The 20,206-nt window shown below is 39.8% G+C and overlaps 1 protein-coding gene across 2 annotated transcripts in view; it reads left to right on the forward strand.

Annotated features, from left to right (window-relative positions):
* LOC143997335 (uncharacterized) overlaps window positions 1-20,206 on the forward strand; it is a 585,170-nt gene that overhangs the window by 116,775 nt on the left and 448,189 nt on the right. For both annotated transcript variants that reach the window (XM_077492911.1, XM_077492912.1), the window contains exons 7-8: window positions 9,498-9,740; window positions 11,108-11,338. In XM_077492911.1, coding sequence (XP_077349037.1) covers window positions 9,498-9,740; window positions 11,108-11,338 — 474 coding nt within the window. The remainder of the gene's footprint in view (window positions 1-9,497; window positions 9,741-11,107; window positions 11,339-20,206) is intronic.

Here is a 20,206-nt window from a genome sequence, read left to right on the forward strand (position 1 = left end):
CCATTTTTGCCCAGTCTTTTCCTGATGGTGGAGGGATGAACGCTGACCTTAACTGAGGCAAGTGAGGCCTGCAGTTCCTTGGACGTTGTTGTGGGGTCTTTTGTGACCTCTTGGATGAGTCGTCGCTGTGCTCTTGGGGTAATTTTGGGCGGCCGGCCACTCCTGGGAAGGTTCACCACTGTTCCATGTCTTCGCCATTTGTGGATAGTGGCTCTCACTGTGGTTCGCTGTATTCCCAAAGCTTTGGAAATGGCTTTATAACCCTTTCCAGACTGATAGATCTCAATTACATTCTTTCTCAATTGTTCCTGAATTTCTTTGGGTCTCGGCATGATGTGTAGCTTTTAAGGATCTTCTGGTGGACCTTACTGTGTCAAGCAGCTCCTATTTAAGTGATGCCTTGATTGTGAACAGGTGTGGCAATAATCAGGCCTGGGTGTGGCTAGAGAAATTGAACTCAGGTGTGGACAACCACAGTTATAGTATGTTTTAACAAGGGGGGCAATCACTTTTTCACACAGGGCCATGATGGTTTGGATTTTTTTTCACCTTTAATAATAAACACCTTCATTTACAAATTGCATTTTGTGTTTACTTGTGTTGTCCTTGACTATTGTTTAAATTGGTTTGATGTTCCGAAACACTTAAGTGTGACAAACATGCAAAGGAACAGGAAATGAGGAAGGGGGCAAACACTTTTTCACACCACTGTATGTGTCCAGGGACCGGGGAGGACGGGTCCCACTGACATGGGGAGATGCTGTGACTTGTTGCCCCTCCACAGCCATTAGTGAAACAGGTTTTGAGGCATGCTGTATGCCTGTATGGCATACAGGCATACAGCTCCCAGTCTGTGTGGCCATCTTAGGAGCCGCCATGCATGTGCCTCTGGCTGCCTTGATTTCTAGGCCAAATTCCCAGGCAATCCTCTCATAGGATGTGGATGAGGGCAGGGGATGGTGTGGTATTGTTTGGTAGGATGGAGAGGTTATACCTGTCAGCATCCGAGGATGGAGCCGGATCATGGCCAAACATTTTTAATAAAACACACTTTGATGTGATGTAGAACTTTATAGTAGACTCAATGCAACCGGCTGGGACCCATAAGCAACAAAACAACCCCAAACCATAACATTTCCACTAACATGCTTCACAGTTATTATGGGGCTCTTCTGCTAAAATGTTCTTTTTAGTTTGCAGAAAACATGTCTACTGTTACTGTGACCAAACAATTTTTATCTATGGCTTATCAGTTCACAACACATTTGGAAAGCTGCAGTCTTGCTTTAATATTCATTTTGAACAGCAAATACTTTTTCCCAGGACACCTTCCATGCCGGGTGAAGAGGAAGTAAACCCTGATGGGTTTTACTTCCTCTTTTGCTCGCTGCAAAGCCTGCAAATGAAAAGCATCATAGGCTAGTATGCATCGCATACTAGCCCATTATGTGGCACTTACCTGCAAAATAATCCATGATGTCCCCTTTGTAGGCAGCGTCCATCTTCTGGCACCTCTTCCTTCTGTGCTGCGGACTCCGGCTCTGTGATTCGCCTGAGCCACGTGACGTCACTCCTGTGCATGCGCACAGGAGCCGCGATTAACAGACGCAGGCTAGGGAAGAAACGGCACTTCGTTTTTGTTTCTTCCCTGCGAATGCGCCGTCGGAATTTTCAGTGGACTACATGGGAAATATTTCCTAAATGGCACACGTTTAGGAGCTATTTCCACTACCTATAGGTAAGCCTTATTCTAGGCTTAACTATAGGTAGAAGTCCAAAAAGTCGGTTTACAACCACTTTAAATTAGTATAATTCCTTTCTTATTGTAGATGTATGTCCTTTAACAACAGTTGTTGCAAAACTTTTCTACAGTTCCTGCAATAAAATGTTGAGTTCCAGGGCCCTGGACAGTCCTAGGCAAATTAGCAGTTGCTTAAAATATGCACATTGTTTGCATTATACATGGAATGTATTATTCAGATAATTTGGCTATCATTTTAAGACTCTTATCAGACTCGGGCATCTACAGCCTTATTTCAAAGAGCCTTGTGGAGCTGTTTTGATGCTGGCATGATGACACCACCCATGTCAACACCATGTTTTTTATACTTTTTTTTTCTCTCTTCTCTTTTTATTTTAACCTAGTAACCTGGGAAAGGGAGTGTTAGGATTATATAATATCTCCCTTTCTTCTAGATAACATGGGGGTTGTTTTGTAGTCCACACAGGTAGCAGAAAACAATGCTAACTGATGACAGTTCAGGGGCAGAAAATACAGGAAGGTATGGCTCACAAGATTTCTGGTTGGATGAACAACTTGTGTTTTTCTCTTTACACTTGTAGAGCTGGTATAAGAAAGCTCTTTTATTGGTATGTTTAACAGATCAAAAGGAAGTATATAGGAAACATTTATTGTTATGCTGCGTACACACGATCGGAATTCTCGTTGGAAAATGCTCTTATGGTTTCCCCTCGGAAGCTCAAACTGTCTTGTCTACACATGGTCACACCAAATTCCAACCGCCAAGAACCCGGTGACGTACGATGGTTCTCATCGGTCTATTGCTGGCCGAAATTCTGATCGCGTGTACACAGAATTAGAGCTTTACATACCCTCTAAGCCCCTGTACACACGGTTGGAGATTTTGCCAACCAAATCCGTCGGATTTTGTCCGTCGGATTTAGTCCGACGGATTGTGTCCGAAACAGTTGCATACACACGGTCGGGCCAATTTGGCTAAAAAATCCGATCTTTCAGAACGTGATGACGTAATTTCGTTATGATGGGACTACATTCAGGCTGGTAGCCAATAGCTTTGATGTAGGAATTTGATCTGAGCATGCGGGGCACTTGGTCCGATCAAAATGCTATACACATGATCAGATTACGTCCGACCGGCCCAGTTGGTCGGGAAATATTTCCAACATGTTGGAAAATTGGGTCTGACGGAGATTCGGACCCAATCGGAGATTCGGAAGCCTGATGCATACCACACACAGTCGGATTATCTGACGACACGGTCCGATAAGACGCAGTCCGACGGATTCTCCGACCGTGTGTACAGGGCATAAGAATATTCTACTCATTGACCCCTATCCTGATTTCATTTGATCTTATTTGAAGTGGTGGTAAATGTAGAGGTGTGCTTACTGTTTCCATGTGAGAAATCTGCATTTTCATTAATTTAATTTTGGTTATGTAAATTAATACAGCATGCTAATTTTAAATGTCTTTAGGCAGGTTTGAATGAATGACGAGCTAATGTGTGTCTATTCAAATATGTTGACAGTTTTCATGGGGTGTACTTACATTTTCAAGCATCTGTAAATACTCTTAGGTTGGATAGCTTGAGGCTTAACATGGTTTACATGAAGATTTCTTTCCTAGTTATTATATCATATCTGTTCATTATATAGGCAATATGCCAGTGTTAAAGCGGTTGTAAACGAAATAAAAAAAAAAAACAACAAAAAATTCTCTATACTTTCCTGCTCTGTGCAATGGAATTGCACAGAGCGGCCCTGAACCTCCTCTTATCCGCTGACACTCCTGGTCCCTCCTCTCTGTCCAGTGCCCCCATGGGAAGCCGCTTTCCATGGGGACAATCATGCTTGCTCACTCTCTAGACTTGCTGTGGCGTCCATTAACACAGACAGCAAGACTCTGCCCCCCGCTCCCTCATCACTGAAGTTGATTGATAGCAGTGGGAGCTATTGGCTCCTGCTCCTATCAATATGTCCAATGAGGAGGGAGACAGCCACACGAGCCGCTGCTCTCATGCACGTCGTTGGATCAGGCTCGGGTAACTATAAGAGGGGGCTGGGGGATCCTGCAGCAGAGGTTTTTTTACCTTAATGCATAAAATGCATTAAGGTAAAAAAAAATAACCTTGAGGCTTTAAAACCACTTTAACTTTTCCTGCCATGCTGGTAAAACAGAAGCTTGGTGGCAATCCTACAAGCAGGTAATGTCTGCTATTGTGGTCTGTGGTTTGTGGAATAACACAAGGCACAGTGATCCACAGCACCCAGATTATTATTATTTTTTTATTAACTCATTGCATTTAGCAATGGCCAAGTACTGTTGCTTTGGGTTACAGTACTTATCAGGTACTGTAAAACTCTGCAATGCTTTATGAAATAAGCCAGTATAAGCATTATTGGTCTATATGTGAAAGGATGGGCTTCAATTCTCACCCAGCAATGTCAGCAACCATTCAAGTGGATTCCAACTTTCTTTGAGAATCCATTGAAAATATTGTTTTGTAAACCCTTATTTTTGTTTGATTACAAGCTTTTTTTTTATTATTGTGCTCCTAGATGAGATGTAAAGAGCTATAAGGATTTTCCAAGTATTTTCAATAACCTCTCAAATTGGCAAGTGTTGTTCTTTTTGCTTTTTGCATGAGATCGTTGGACTGAAAGAGGTCCTGCATTCTGAATAAAGATGATTTTAAAAGTCAAATGGAAAGCAATGGAAACATACACTGAACTTCTTAGAATAAGCAGGATGTGGTGTGCAATCAGTCACTTTTAGAATAGAAATTAGTAACTAAACAATAAAGCTCTCTGTGACTTTGTAAAATATGATGCAAAGAAAGGCCCGTCTCTTTTTTTTGTCCTTCCGTTTTCCTCTTTATAGTCAGCTCTCTTGTGTTTGTCTGAGCCATAATTTATGCAACATAACTTCTCCCCATGATCTTTATCCTTCCTTTCTTTCATTCAGCTTCTCCCTACTCCATATTAAACACCTTATATCCTGTTTGATGCTAATATTTGGCTGTTCTAGAGTCCGTTGTATAAATTAAGGTTACTGTTAAGTATATTTCTGCCAATTCCAGTGCCTTTTACATTATTGAGGAGACCTATTTTGTGTTTTTTTTAGGCTTTTCTCATTTTGTGTCTGCCATAAGGACCATTTTCGTGAAATGTGAGAACTGTATCTCCGTTTTAATGTTTAGTTTTAGCCATATTTTTTCCAGTGTAGACCCATTAGTATACAACATTTAATTATCTTTCAAAGATCCCAGGGAGCCCTGAAACCCAGAGAGCTCATCTATAAACTTAAGGCATGAAGGATGATTGTTCAGCTATTCCCCTCCACCTGCTTCTGGTATATATCTAAAGTCTTCCTTTATGTAAACTCCTCACTCCCCCGGTTTAGCATGCTATAAAACTTGCTCTACCTTTTATCCTGTTTTCTGAGTTCGTAATGTAAGACCCTGCCCAAAAATCATCTTGATTGGGTCCTGTGCCTAGTGGCTCATATTCCACTAAATAGCTGGGGAACGCAAAGTGTGGTTCCTTATTAGGAATGAATGGGGTCATGACATGCTTTTCACAAGGGAAAAGACCTGACTGGGATGTTTTTCTTGAAAGGGCTGATCAATGACAGACAGGGAAGCCCAGTGAGGTAAGAGTACCTTTTTAATGCTTTCCAACTAGAAGAATAATAGGGGGGGAATGTAGGCCTTTAACCACTTTTTTCAGATTTGGCGTTTACATATATAAAACAGTTTTTTTTTTTTTTTTTGCTTAAAAATTACTTCAAGCCCCCAAACATTATATTTTGCTTTTTTTCTAACACCCTAGAGAATAAAATGGCGGTCATTGCGGTACTTTTTTTCACACCGTACTTGCGCAGCGGTCTTACAAGCACTGCTTTTTTTGGAAAAAAATTCACTTTTTTGAATAAAAAAATAAGACAACAGTAAAATTAGCCCAGTTTTTTTTTTATATTGTGAAAGATAATGTTATACTGAGTAAATTGATACCCAACATGTCATGTTTCAAAATTGAGCCCGCTCGTGGAATGGCGTCAAACTTTTACCCTCAAAAATCTTCATAAGCGTCATTTAAAAAATACTACAGGTTGTATGTTTTGCGTTACAGAGGAGGTCTAGGGCTAGAATTATTGCTCTCGCTCTACCGATCGCGGCGATACCTCACATGTGTGGTTTGATTTCCATTTTCATATGCGGGCGCTACTCACATATGTGTTCGCTTCTGTGTATGAGCTCGTCGGGACGGGGGGTTTTAAAAAAAAAAAATGGATCACTTTTATTCCTATTACAAGGAATGTAAACATCCCTTGTAATAGAAAAAAAACATGACAGGTCCTCTTAAATATGAGATCTGGGGTCAAAAAGTCCTCAGATCTCATATTTGGACTTAAATGCAATAAGTGGGGGCCATCTTAGCCTCACTCTTCTCTACACCCAGCAGAAGAAAGGACCCGATCGCCTCTGCCGCTACTGATGGGTCCGGTAAGCGGCGGAGGGCGCGGGAGAGCAGCGGGAGGGGGGGTGGCACCTCTCCCACCACCGACAACGGTGATCTCGTAGCGAACCCGCCGTGGAGACCACCGTTATCGTACACAGGACCGCCTCCTGTAAAGAGGGATATCTCGATTGTGGCAGCAGCTACAATAACAATAACAATGTACATATACAGCAGGCGGTCCTTAAGTGGTTAAATGAAGCACACAGTGTGTGCCTCCATCCCTGGTTCAGGTATGAGAAAAAGGAAGGTGGGACTTTAAATGAGGCTATTGCTTTGTGGGATGGGATAATTAGAAAATATTTGATTGGCATATTGAGTCTGACAATACATAACAATGATGCACATAGTAGAAAAGGTTGAATATGCATACACACACATACATGGTGTTGACCTAATCAATACATTACATATACATATCAAAGTGACGGCATATAAAATTGACAAGAGATTTAATATGGATAAAATGAATTCTTGCAAATTCATATATGTACACATAATCTAAATGGCACTATGCAGTGTAATCTATGGTAAGAAACACAGTATTATCATTTGGTTATAGATGAGTCTAAGTATGTTACTATCAGTAGGCATGAGAATGCATGCCTACTGCATAATTGTGCACCCAGTCCCTCTCCTGCAGGCTCCCTACACAGCTCCTGGTACAGACAATTGGGACGACCTCTGATTCCTTGTCCCCCATTTTCCCGACTTATGCTGTAAGTACTCAGAGGGATGAGTAACTCTCTCTCCCTTTTCTCTTGTACACATCCTCCCCATTATGGGGTATAACTTTTGATCATACTGGTCTACTCCTGTTTTCTTGTCTTTTATAGAGTTGCATGCATCTGCCCCTGAAGAGTGGTATTATCAATGAAACGTGTCTGGCTTGTAGGATGCATTCTTTACTTTTATTTTGCAATCCTGCCAGTAACACACTACTTTCTAGGTTTGTCCACTTTGGCTAGAGGGTCAAAAGAGATGCCTTTGGACAGCAGCATCTCGGGAGTGGGTAGTTAAAAGTTATCTGCATTAGCAGGTTTAGATTGACTAGGCTGAACTCCAGCTTTTTTGTTTTTTTGTTTTAATTTTACAAAATTCTATGATATACATCTAGGGAAGTTTCTAGGATTGTGAAAGACCTGGGGCACCCTTGGGAGTACAGCAATAATATAGCAAGCCATGGAGAATCATGGGTGTTGCCAAATGCAGTAACATTGGGAGGGGATTAAAGGGGTATAGTTGAACCCTAAACCTACTACTCTAGGTCAAGAGTAAGTAACAGACCTACTGAGCACATGTAACCCACAGTGCAAAGTTCAGGAGACGGTAACACACAATGCAGTGATCAAATGTGCATAAAACAGAGTTCAAAGGTTAGGAGTTTATAACACAAGGAGTGCAGAGGTCGAGAGTGCATAACCATACAGGGTGCAAGGGTCAAGAGTAAGGAATACACAGACTGCAGTAGAGCTGCACGATTCTGGATAAAATGAGAATCTTGTTTTTGTTTTCTTAGAATAAAGATCACGATTCTCTCATGAATCTGAAGAACTTATTTATTTTAAAGATTTTCAACCCCTGAACATTAGGTTATCAAACAAGATGGCAATAAAATAAAATCTAATACTCTGCTTCAATCAAATTTAAAGAAATGTAATGAAAAAAGATGTAATGTGTAAAGAAATAAAAAAAAAAAAAAAAAATACCATTAAGTTTTATATTGGGGTCTTTTTTTTTTTTTTTTAGTATTTTCCGATACCTACTGCAACTTTTTTGTTTACACTTCAGCTGTCAGCAATGGTACAAAGCATTAAAAAAGTTATTTTACAAATGAAAAAAAAATATTTGTAAATGTTGTGCTTTTTTCAATGTGAAATGTGTAAATATATGTTAAAGGTGTTAACATATTAATGAACAAAGCAAATCAAAAAATAGTTTTAATTATTAATAGCTTTACGAAATTAAGAGAATAAGGAGTTAATAAGGCTTAACTTCTATAAGGGGTTAAACAGAGGAACAATTTAATAAAAAAACAAAAGAAAATATTTTTTAACTTAACAATGTTACTTTAAACTGACTTCATTTGCACACCAAAGTTCATCCCTTTGATCTGTAAATTAATAAACCAAAGGACAGATAAGAAAAATACAATGTTCAGCGCTGAGCAAGATTGTTGATAAACATTGCTGGCTGCTTCTTTTTTTGACAGCTGTGAGCAAGGAAACTGCTCTGCACTTTTTCCAAGAATCATGGAAATGCTGGATTAAAGCGGAGTTCCACCCACCTTACAAAATTTGCCCCATGCAGGCTTTTTATTCTGCTCTATTTACCTTGTTTTTAGTGCCGTTTTTGTCATCTTCCTGTCTACCTTGCCTCGGCAAGGAACCTCATGTCCAGCTGCGTATTGGCTCGCGGGATATGAGTGTCATCAATCCCAGGAGTCAGAGCGTCTCTGCCGCGTAACACCCAGGTTGCAGAGTCCAAGAGTAAGTAATTTACAGATTGCAGAGGTCATGGTTATGGTAAGCAATGAAAAGTGTTCAGGGGTGAGGAATACGTTATGCACAGGGTGTATAACATACAAAACGAAGAAGCCAGTAGTGTGAAGCACAGAGAACACAGAAAGGTCAGGGATTAGTAACAGAGTGCAGGAGTCGAGGGCAAGCAATACACAGCGATCTTCCAAAATAAAAATTCTTATTACAACACCCCCCCAAAATCCCCTCCTTCCTTGAAATATGCTCACAAGTCCTTGGCATTGCTTTGCAACTGCTCATCAGTTGTCATGTGTGTTTATTTTTTTTTTTTCTCCTCATCGTGTCACTTATACAGCTGGTAAAATAGAAAACAGGCAATCTTTGAGTTGGTACCTGAAACTGCCACCCCTCCCCGCTCTTAATACCTTTTACTTTCTAACCTGTGTACGAAAGATGCTTATACATACCCATTTTCAGACTGCTCCATTTCGGTCACATGATCCCGCTCCCCTGTGTCAATTAGCATTTTCCTCTCCCCTGCAGCCGTTGCTGACTGACACTAGGAAGATGCTATGTTTATAGGAATATGTAACAAATAGAACATAGGTGCTGCTCCAATTTGTTTGCAAAAATGTAAATTATACTTTAAAGTTTCTCTCTGTATTTGGTATAATGCATGTAGGATTGTGTCTGTAAATGTACTTTGCTAACATAATAATTAAAAAGTCATTGTTTTAGATCCAGAATTATGTGATGATTGTAGAAAAACTGCAGAGTGATTTGGACCACACCAAGCAGTCCCATACCATGGACTTAGAACGGTGGAACCAGAAGACATCAATGATGCAGAAGGACCTGATGTCTGAAACTTCATCCCACCAAGCAGATCTGCTGAAATTGCAAGAATGTAAAGAAAAAATAACATCACTACAACTCAAGTGGGAGAATGTTGATGTTGCCTACCAAGAGGCAAAACAACAGGTGATGAGACCGATTAATACAACATATTAAAGTATAGCGCAGTGGGATTAGAATTCTTTCCAGTTTTTATTGCTGTCTGTGATCCCATTAAGGAGATTCACCCCATCTATTTGTCCTGTTTACCGTTTATCATTGAAAGTAAAAAGAAAATCCCAAATTTTGGGTTGTCCCCAGAAAAGTAATAGAGGGGAAATCTTCCAATGAGGACACTAAGAACTAGGTCACCTGGGGGTCCTCAAGGAATTCCCCAATTTTGCAGGGATTTCATCTCACTTTCTGTTTGGCTATGGCAAAGGAAGTGAAGGGAAATCTTTACAATAGGACACAGATGGCGAAAAAAATCTAACTGGGGTTATAAGCTTCCCCTACTTTATCAAAAATGTTTTGCTTATAGTACTTTAAATGTTTCTGTTTGTCTAAGAATGTTGGTGCTGGACTGGCAGTATAATGACTCTGCTAGTAGCAGAATGGCTACTTTGGCTGTTAAGAACTTCATGGATTGGTCAGTCTCTATAGCCTGGTTTTGACAAAACTTACTGTAGCCTATATTTCTGCACTTGCCTTCCAAATAAGTATTGGGATAAAAATTTAATACAAGTTGTTAAAAGCATAATTGCGAATTTTCTGTTGAGTATTACAAATTAGGTTGAGTACATAAATGTCAACTGTTGTTCTTGTCATGGCTCTTTTGCATTCCAGTTACTACAGAGATGATATTTTTTGCAGCCACTGTATGCTGTATGTCTGGAAAAACGTGTTGGTTGAATTTGCAGTACCAAAGTACAAACTTAGTGCCCAGATCTCCTCACTGTTAGACACTTTCCCAAATTTAGGTTAACAGTAGCTAGACCCTGATTGGCTTAAATAAAGAAATATGACAATGAAATTCATCTCGTGACATAATAGGCCTCTGGAGTGACCTCTGTTCAGGCAGTTGAAGCAATGTTCTAGAGAATATACTGCTTACTTAATTATATTTTAAAAGTGTATTAAGATAAAAAATCTATTTTGGAGGGATACTATTACGCAATCTGGTGCCCATGTTGTGAACCCCTGCTGTATAGCACTATTTTTAAAGTCAATACTTTCAAAGCATTACATCAATTTGTATTTCTTGGTACATTTCCTAGTGATTATAGTGCAGCTGTGGTGTTGCATGAATCTTTTTAAAAAAAATGCATACAAATATATAATAATTTTTACTAAAGATGTTAAAAAAATGATACATTTTGATTTTCATGTATTTGGGAAAATTTTAACACGTTCCCTACCTCACATTTTATAAGCACATGTGTCTTATCTAAACAGCACAGAACTGCAACTTTCTGGCCACATAGAACCCTACACTTTGTTCTTCTCGTTTTTAGATTGATGCTCAAGATCAAATTATAAAAGGGCAAAATTCAGAAATGGATCACTTACAGCAGCAGGTCAGAGTACTTGAAGAAAATATAACTGAAAGCTGCAGCCAAGCCAAAACATTGGAGTCTGCCCTTGAGGTCTGTAAGAAGAAGTATCGGACATGTATTGACACCATAAAGTCTCTAGAAAAGCATACAGGCTGTCTGCAAGAACGGTTAAAGGAGTCTACTGGAGAGGTACAAATAGTAAAATCATGACATTAAAGGATCTATCCTCTAACTTTTGTTTTCATCTGCAGTTTTGTATAACTTTTTCATGTTGAAGACATTTTGAACTAACAAAAATGAAAACCAAGGCCATTTCTATTGCCCTTATGCAATCCTTTCATTAGTTTATTAACTTTATAGTGATGACAGTCTTATTTTACTGACTTTCCATTATTAAAAAGGCACAATTTCTAGTCAGTCAGAGTCACTGAATTTCTAAACGCTTACCAATAAAGTTTTTTTCTAAACTGACAATAAATATTCTAGTAAAATTATGATTTTTCAGTATAGGGGCTGAAATAATCTCTATGGCAGGATATTGCCCTTTTTATTACTAGTTGTAGGAGACCGCTGGAAGTATTAAGAGATCTGCAAACCTCTTGCTATCTATGTAGAAGTTAATGATAATATTGTTTACTTCTCACCCTTCCATTTTCCCATATAATGAATCAGTGCTTCTGATATGCAATCAGTGGCAGGTAGGGCCCTACTACATGGTTTCGACTCACTATTAGTGCATAATAATGGAGACATTCTGTGCCATATCTATGAGTAATGTCCGATATTTCACATTCTGGATTAGTGGTCCAATTATGGCTTTGGAACCGGTTCATCCGAGCTACTACCTCTTATGCAATGCCTGGTGAGCCTCAAGAACACTAATGCCGCGTACACGCAATCAATTTTCCCATCAGAATAAACCCTGAAGGTTTTTCCGACGGAGTTCTGCTGAAACTGTCGTGCATACACACTATCACACCAAATTCTGACCATTTAGAACGTGGTGACATACAACACGTATGACAGGACTAGAAAAAGAAAGTTCAATAGCCTCCATCTCATACTTGATTCTGAGCATGCATGGGTTTTTTGCACGTCAGAATTGCCACAGACAATCACATTTTCGGATAGGAACTTTCCCTTCCAAATAATTGAGAGCATGCTCTCAATCGTTTGTTGGCTGGAATTCGGCCAGTAAAAGTCCAATGGAGTGTACACATGGTCGCATTTCCTGACTAAAAACTCTTATTGGTCTTTTGCGGGCCGAAATTCCGATTTGTGTGTACGCGGCATAAGCCTGTGAAGTCTCTGCAAACCTCCACGTAATGCATGCAAAAAGGAGAAAGGCTGGTGCCATGCAAGTCAGTGAAAACATTGTTTTATTATTGCGTGTGAACAGTCCAAAAAAAGAATTGTTGGATGGTTCTTCACATGCAATAATAAAAATTAGTTAATAAGTTTTAGCCGACTTCCATGGCACCAGCCTTTCTCCCTTTTTGCACCAATCATGGCTTTGGCTTAATTGAGGAACTTGGACTATAATACAATAAAATTGAGTTGATAATGCTATATTTTATTTGTGTTACTAAACAAATATATGACCTTGTAATAAGTGAATAAAAAAATATGAATTTTCTTTCACTGGGTAATCTGAATGAAGTAATGCATGGAAGGAGGGCTGAATGCTTAAAAGAGAAGTATGAGGTTTTTTTTCTTGCAGAATCCTACTTATCTAGGTCCAATGTTGCATCTGTCCCCTGCCGGTTCTAAGACCACTCGGTTCTTAAGGCTCCCTGAGCAGAGAGCTGGTGACCATCAGTCACCGCTGTCTCCTCTGCCCCCCTCGCATTCTGTAGTGTGGGGCTGTGGGGGGGGGCAGGAGCGGTCCTGGCATGTGGATCGCTGAGAGGCTGAGCCGGGTGCCAGTCCAGGCATGTGGGCAGATCCTGACTTCATTGTCGCGATCTTGCCCGAGCCTGGACAGCTCTGTGATGTCATCCGACAGCAGACTTCAGCCCACTGTCTGCTGAAAACAAGTCACAGGAGTGCAGAACGATCTGCACTCCTGTGATCCACAGGAGAAGTACAGCCAAACAAGCTTTAGCTGTACTTCTCCTTCATCAGCCAGGGGCCATCTTTTCAGTTTGCCACTGAAGATAGTTCATTGGTCGTCTCCTTGGATATGATGGAAGTTCCACCACTGAACAAGTCAATATAGGGCAATTTTCCTAGTTGAATTTGTCAGTGCACACTAAGAAATAAGAATCTTTTTTTTATTTTTTTATTTCTATAACCATATCCGTAAGTCTATTATAAAGGTCTTAAAGTATGGAGTAAAATAAATAACCTACATTTTACTACTTATGTGCTCTTGATTTAATAGGACATTTTGGAACCTGTGCCCAAATCACCTCTTGTATTTAATTTACTTTGTTTCAGAAAAAATTAGGTACTCATGCCTTTAACATGTTTATATTGAGCATAGACTTTTGTTCAGCAAAAGAATCTGTACTTTTTATTTAAGAAAGTGCTTTAGGACAACTATAAATGAATGATGAAAGGCAGTGATGTTTGAAGAAAACAAAATCTGGAATTAATTCTTTTTATCCATAACAGATTAAAATGGTGTTTTTAGCTTCTACTATGATAGCACTCTCCATATTACTGATCCTTTCCAGTCACATTTAGTAAAAACCTATCTCACAGAATGCCTGCTAGAAAAATAATTACTGGCCAAGATCAAAGGCGACTTTTTAGAGAAAAAAAAAAAATAAAAGTAGAAAGAGGTGCCTCGTCGTTTACTGTGTAAGAAAATAATCCACTAATGACAAGGTAAAAGAGTGCACTTGTGCAACCTTCTTATTCTTACGTTCCTGCCTTTATCGTTGTCTGCAATTGCTTAAAAGAAGACAATTGTAGTTCGTGCAATTGCCTGATTAGGTCTCCGATAAGGAATATAATAACAGAGTATTATTTTGACAGTTCCTTCTGTGCAAATTCATACAATGTGTGTGTTCATAAATGTGAAGATTTGATTAATATATAAAACTAATGAGCAAATTAGGTTGTGTGAACCCTTTATTGGGTATCTACAGCAAAAGAACTCCTTAAGAAGAAAACTGAAGTAAAGGTGCGCATAATGAACATTTTATTTGCGGGGGGGGGGGGGGGGGGAGGAAAGATTTATGCTTAAAAAATAAACAAAAGCAAACTGTCACAAAGGGGTTTTGCAAGAAATTGACTATTTAGTTAGAGTACAAGCTTTAAAAAAATGGGTAGGCTGCTTTAATTTAACCACTTCAGCCTCGAAAGGATTTGCCCCCTTAATGACCAGGCCATTTTTTGCTATACGGCACTGCGACGGTTTAACTGACAATTGCGTAGTTGTGCAACGCTGTACCCAAACAAAATTGATTTCCCTTTTTATCCCCCCACCGCACTGTTGGACGGGAGGAAAGGAGGACGGAGGACTAGGGATGAGCCAGGAAAACACCCCTGCAATGGGCGGCACCAGGGGGCGGAGGCCCATCCAGGCCCCGCCCCCATTTTCGACCCCATTATCGGCAAGATTTTCCTTTCGGCAATTTGCCGAAAACACAATTTTCGGCCGATATGTTTCGGCGGCCGAAATTTCGGTGCATCCCTAGTTTAGGCTGATATGTTACATATTTTTTGTTAAAAAAATCCCAATAGGCGTATATTATTATTATTATTATTATTATTATTATTATTATACACCATTTATATAGCGCCAACAGTTTACGTAGCGCTTTACAATGTATAGGGGGACAACACAATTAGAGTACAGTTCAATACAAAAGGTACAGGAGGGCCCTGCTCATAGAGCTTACATTCTAAAGGGAGAGGGTGGTGGTACAAAAGGTAATAGCCACAGAGAATGATTTGATGGGGGTGGCTTGGGGGACAGTTGTTGTTAGGTGGGTGTGGGATAGGCTTCCCTGAATAAATGAGTTTTCAGGGATCTCCTAAAGGTGGACAGGGTAGGGGCTGATCGGACTGACTGGGGCAGGGAGTTCCAGAGGATGGAAGAGGCTTATATTGATTGGTTTGCACAAAAGTTGTCCAGTCTACAAACTATGGGATAGTATTAAGGACTTTTATATTTTTTTATTGTTTTTACTAGTAGTGGCGATGATCTGCGATTTTTAGCGGGACGGCGACATTGCAGCAGACAAATCTGACCCCAAATTACACTTTTTGGGGATCAGTGACATTATTACATTGAGCAATGTAAAAATGTCACTTGCAGGGAAGGGGTTAACAATAGGGGGCGATCGAGGGGGTTAACTATGTTCCCTGGGTGTGTTCTAACCGTAGGGGGGGTGGGCTGCCAGGGACCTGACAGAGATCACTGTTCCCAATGACTGTGAACAGTAGATCTGTCATGTCCCCTGTCAGAATAGGGATTTTCCTTGTTTATAAAGGCAGATCCCCATTCTGCCTCTGTACTAGACTATCGCTGGTCGCTGGAGGACATCGAGTCCGCTCAACACACGGGCATGCTCTCGCAGTGTGCAGCGCTGACGTACAGCTATGTAATTCGCGCAGGAGACCCAACTTGCCACCATATAATGACGGCGGCTGGTCGGCAAGCAGCTAATTTAAATTTTACAAGCAAGTTGTTATGCAAGATTACTTTAGAAAAATTTGACTTTCTGTTTTCTAAATGTATTTCTTTCAAACATTTCTTATTTGCTTTGTGTTTGGTCGAATAAATATATCATTAAGTAGAGCATTTTGTTATATTGATTTTATAAGTGTCAAAATACCTGTTGATCTTATGAGAAATACTGAGCTGTGCGCTCTATTGGTGTTATCAAAAAAGGACTAGTTAAAGTGTAAGTAAACCCTTCTATTGTTTTCAGCCAAGGAAGCTGCCATCTTGGCCTCACTTTAATCTTTAACTGCCATGAAGCTGCACATGTGATCAGTTATGACGGCAGCCATTGGATGGTTTGACAGTTTGGTTGAGAGCACAACCAATGTGACAGTTAACATTTCCAGGCATTGCCAGGAATGTAACTGTTTTTTCAAACTGTTAGATCGATGGGTTTACTTCCGCTTTAATCAATTAGTCAAAATGCTATGGACAGGAAAACAGGGGAGTGGTGGAGTAATTTAGCAAAAGACATTGGGCAGGGCTGACCCCACTCAGTTCACAAAATGTTGTGTATTTTCCCACGACAAAATTAAGATTCATGCACATTTCTGGCAAATCAACAGATATTTTTCCATACTTGCAAGGTCTTTAATGCATTAGTAAAGTAAAAAAAAAAAAACAATGGCTCTAAAAATTAAGCCCTCCAGCAGTGCACTGTCAATACTGACAGAGCTTCTATCTTACCAAGTCTTCCTTCCATGTTCGTGGGCTCCGGCTCCCAATGATGTCACTCCGCACGGGAGTCACAGATAAGGCACAGAGCTCATTTCACATAAGCATATACATCAAGCCACTCAACATAAGCATATACATCCCATAATAGGTTGCTCCCAAGGCACACAGAAACAATAGAACAATGGGATACAGCCATACCTCAAACAATCTAGTACTTAGCAGTCTATGAGACAAAGCTCATACAATATTCAAGCAGTTGAAAAGGTGGAATTCATTTACCTTCATATATTTCTTGAGGGATATTGTTCAGAAATATTAATGTCCCAAGTGAAAGAGCCCCTTCATTCTTTCAAAACAAATCATACATATAGAACCCAGGACAACGGGTTAAAGCAAATGCTGAGTCTAGTGTGGTTGTACGGTGAGTCTGGTTAATGTAGACCCGACTGGAGTTCTCTATCACCCTGAGCCCCTAATAGGCACATAGGAGGCCCCCGGGGGAGCTGGACAAGGAGTTTCCAGGGCTTTCTAAGATAAGCTGGGTTCCACAAGCCCCCCGCACAAAGTGTTCTTCATCCCAATTCAGGTGAGGTTCATTTTTTATGTACTTCGGTGCATTGCTGTGCATATTTTATGTGTTTTGATGCATTCCATATGCGTTCCATAGAAAAAAAATAAGCGTGTTCTATTGATTTGACTGCACTGGTATGCAGTCCAGTGGTGTGAAATAGGGTCATTGGAATACATTGAAAACATTCTGCATGCATTTTGGATGAAGATCAAAAACTCACTGGACTGCATCTGGTGTGAACCAGCTCTAAAGGGATAAAACATAGACACATTTGCATATATTTCACTGCATACAGTGCGTTTCTCTTTCCTTTTTTTTTTCTTTTAGTTTTTAATAGCATAAGCTTTAAGTTGTAGTTTTAAATAAAATTTGTTTTCTAAATGTAGTTGTGGCAGTAAAGCCTAACCACAAGCGTTCTTACAAATGGTGCAGTCACGTGATTCAGAAACTGTGGCTTCCCTCTTTCAGAGAGCACTCAACAATGACTCTGAATTTTGGGAGCCATGGACATCACCACCCAGGTTCCATTGCCCATCTGTTACCAGCACTCCCTCCTCTCCCCTGCAGCAGCCACACTCTGACACAGGGGAGCCTGAACTGCTGGATCACGTGACTGCACTGGAGGGGAGTGATTTTTTTTTTTTTTTTATAAAGGCTGTACAGCATAGGTAGGAGGAGGAGGGGGGGGGGGGGGGTGGCATTTAAAAAGGAAAAAAAAATAGCCTAATCTTCCACTTTAACTTTCCCAGTGGCAGTACATCTTCACGTATGGGTCGGTAGGTTAAAAAAGTGTAAATTGAGCCCAAATTATTATTGTTTTTTTAGATACCATGGGGAAGGATTTGAACACTTGCAAGGTTTTTACTGCTATTACCAATGGTTTCAGGTGACAGGAAGTGAGCTAAATGTGTAAGTCTGGTCTAGTCTTGCAGTGGTCCAGCAGAGACTAACCAAATTTCATGTATGGACTCGTAAGACAGATTTTTTTTATTTTATTTTTTTCTTTCGCTGATCTACAAAAAACACTACTTTACAGACATGTATATGCCTGTGTGTGTGTGTGTGTTTGTGTGTGTGTGTATGTATGTATGTATGTATGTATGTATGTATGTTGTATGTACAGACCCATTGAAAACAATACGCTGCATTCAGGTTGAAAAAATAACAAAACCTGAACATCTAAAAACCTGGCAATTTTGGTGCCCATGTGCAAGAGCCGACTGTAGATTTCAGTGTGGAAATGATACAAGTGGCTGTGCCCCCCCCCCCGGCCATGTTCACTGAGCTCCGCTGTCCCACCTGCGGGCCCAGCATAGTAATGGTAGGTGTCTCTTGGAAGGGTGGAAAGATCTCCTTTTGACCTCCTTCCGCTGTGCCTCCTCCCTGTGCACAGACCATGAAGTGACGTGTAGGACATCACTTCCTGGTCCTGAGCTGACAATAACTGGGATTGGTGCCCAGTGATGCGGCTGATTGAATTTCTGACTTCTTTGGGCTTTATGCACATTGTTGATGGTCATTGTACTTTCTATTACTTGATAAATAGTGGCATATTCAGTAGAGATGCATTGAAATTTTGTCGTCTGAAAATTGTGTTTTTTGACATTTAAAGAAAAGGGTGCCGAAAATGCATATGATTTTGCCGCAATTTTACAGCACTTTTACTATGCTTATGGTGTGTTTTTCATAGGTCATATGAGTCAAAAACCGAATCAAAAATGTAACACAGGTGCATTATTGATGCTTGCTTGTTGCATTTTGGATGCATTTAAACAGAAGTGCATTTGGTGTGTTTTTTTTTTTGTTTTTTTTTAATTCACCAAAAATGAAGTAAGCAAGTTTTTCTTGCGCTAAAGCCAACCATTAAATGTATATTAATTTAAATATATATATACGGTATATATATATATAATTTTAAGTAAAATTTAACTTTTTTTTGTTTTTGGCCAAATGCATCCTACATTTTTGATTTCGCCACCAATTTTTACATTCAGTGCACCTCTAATATTCAGGCCTTATGCACACTGGATGTTTTGCTACCTAGACTCTTTTCCTCCTGACAGAAGCATTTTGGCAGAAATAATGTTTGATGCTTGTAAACTCGTGTACTGCATTTAGAGCCACTAGTGGGCTTTAATTCACTACATTGGCCATAATAGTTCGTTATTCTAGGCATTGAAATAAATGAATGCTCAATCACTAAATGATCCTTGTGCATTTAGGCACATCAGGCTTTTTTTTTTTTCTGCCAAAACTCTGCTGCTGGACGCACTGACTGTGGGTTTTTTCTGCCTCTAAACACCTATGTGTGCATGGACACATAGCTTACATGCAGGGATGTTTAGAAGCAGGAAAAAATACCAAACACCCCCGGGAGCAGCAAAAAAAACCTTCAGTGTGCATGAGGCCTCTGGGATTGTATTCCCCTCTATCTTTTGACGCAAAGGGCAGAATGATCAGAGCTGGGATTTTTTCAGTTTCAGGCTGTACTTGAGTCTGATAAAGTGTAACTGGACATCAGTTAGCAGTTCACATTATCATGCGTATTGTGTTCAATGAACGCATTTCAAATTTTCTGTAAGCTGAAGTGGAACACGGTCAATGTGTACTGTCATCTGAACTCAGAATAGATATCAATAATGTCATCTTTTTTCCCACTAAATTTTGACAGCACAATTTTCTGTGTCACAGTTATACTAGAGGAAAGCTGGGCAAACCTTTTAAAATTGAAAATCCATTTTTTTTTTAATCTTTATTTTGGATGGTATGGGGCCATTGTGAAATTTAAAAAAATACATTTTTATACATACCCTGAATCAGCTTGTCATGGCTTTGCTTTTCTGGATTGGGGTGAAACTCCCCATTGTTTGCTCTACATTAAAGTGAAAGAAAACCTGAGCTTAACTATTTGTAAAAATGTTCCCTTCCCCCTCCTCATACCTATCCTGGCTAACCAGGAAAAACGATGTGTGTGTCTACTCATTTTTAATCCACTCCAGTCTGGTCACATGCTAAATTACTAAATTGTATATCATTAGTATATATTATTTTTTTTTTTAAATAAAAGACAGCACTGCTAATCATCTTCAGCCTCTTTGGCGTTACTGTATACTTTCATCAAATCAGAATC

This window comes from Lithobates pipiens, unplaced genomic scaffold (genome assembly GCF_037356315.1).
Source record: "Lithobates pipiens isolate NorthernLeopardFrog02 unplaced genomic scaffold, aLitPip1_a1.2 Scaffold_19, whole genome shotgun sequence".
NCBI lineage: Eukaryota > Metazoa > Chordata > Amphibia > Anura > Ranidae > Lithobates > Lithobates pipiens.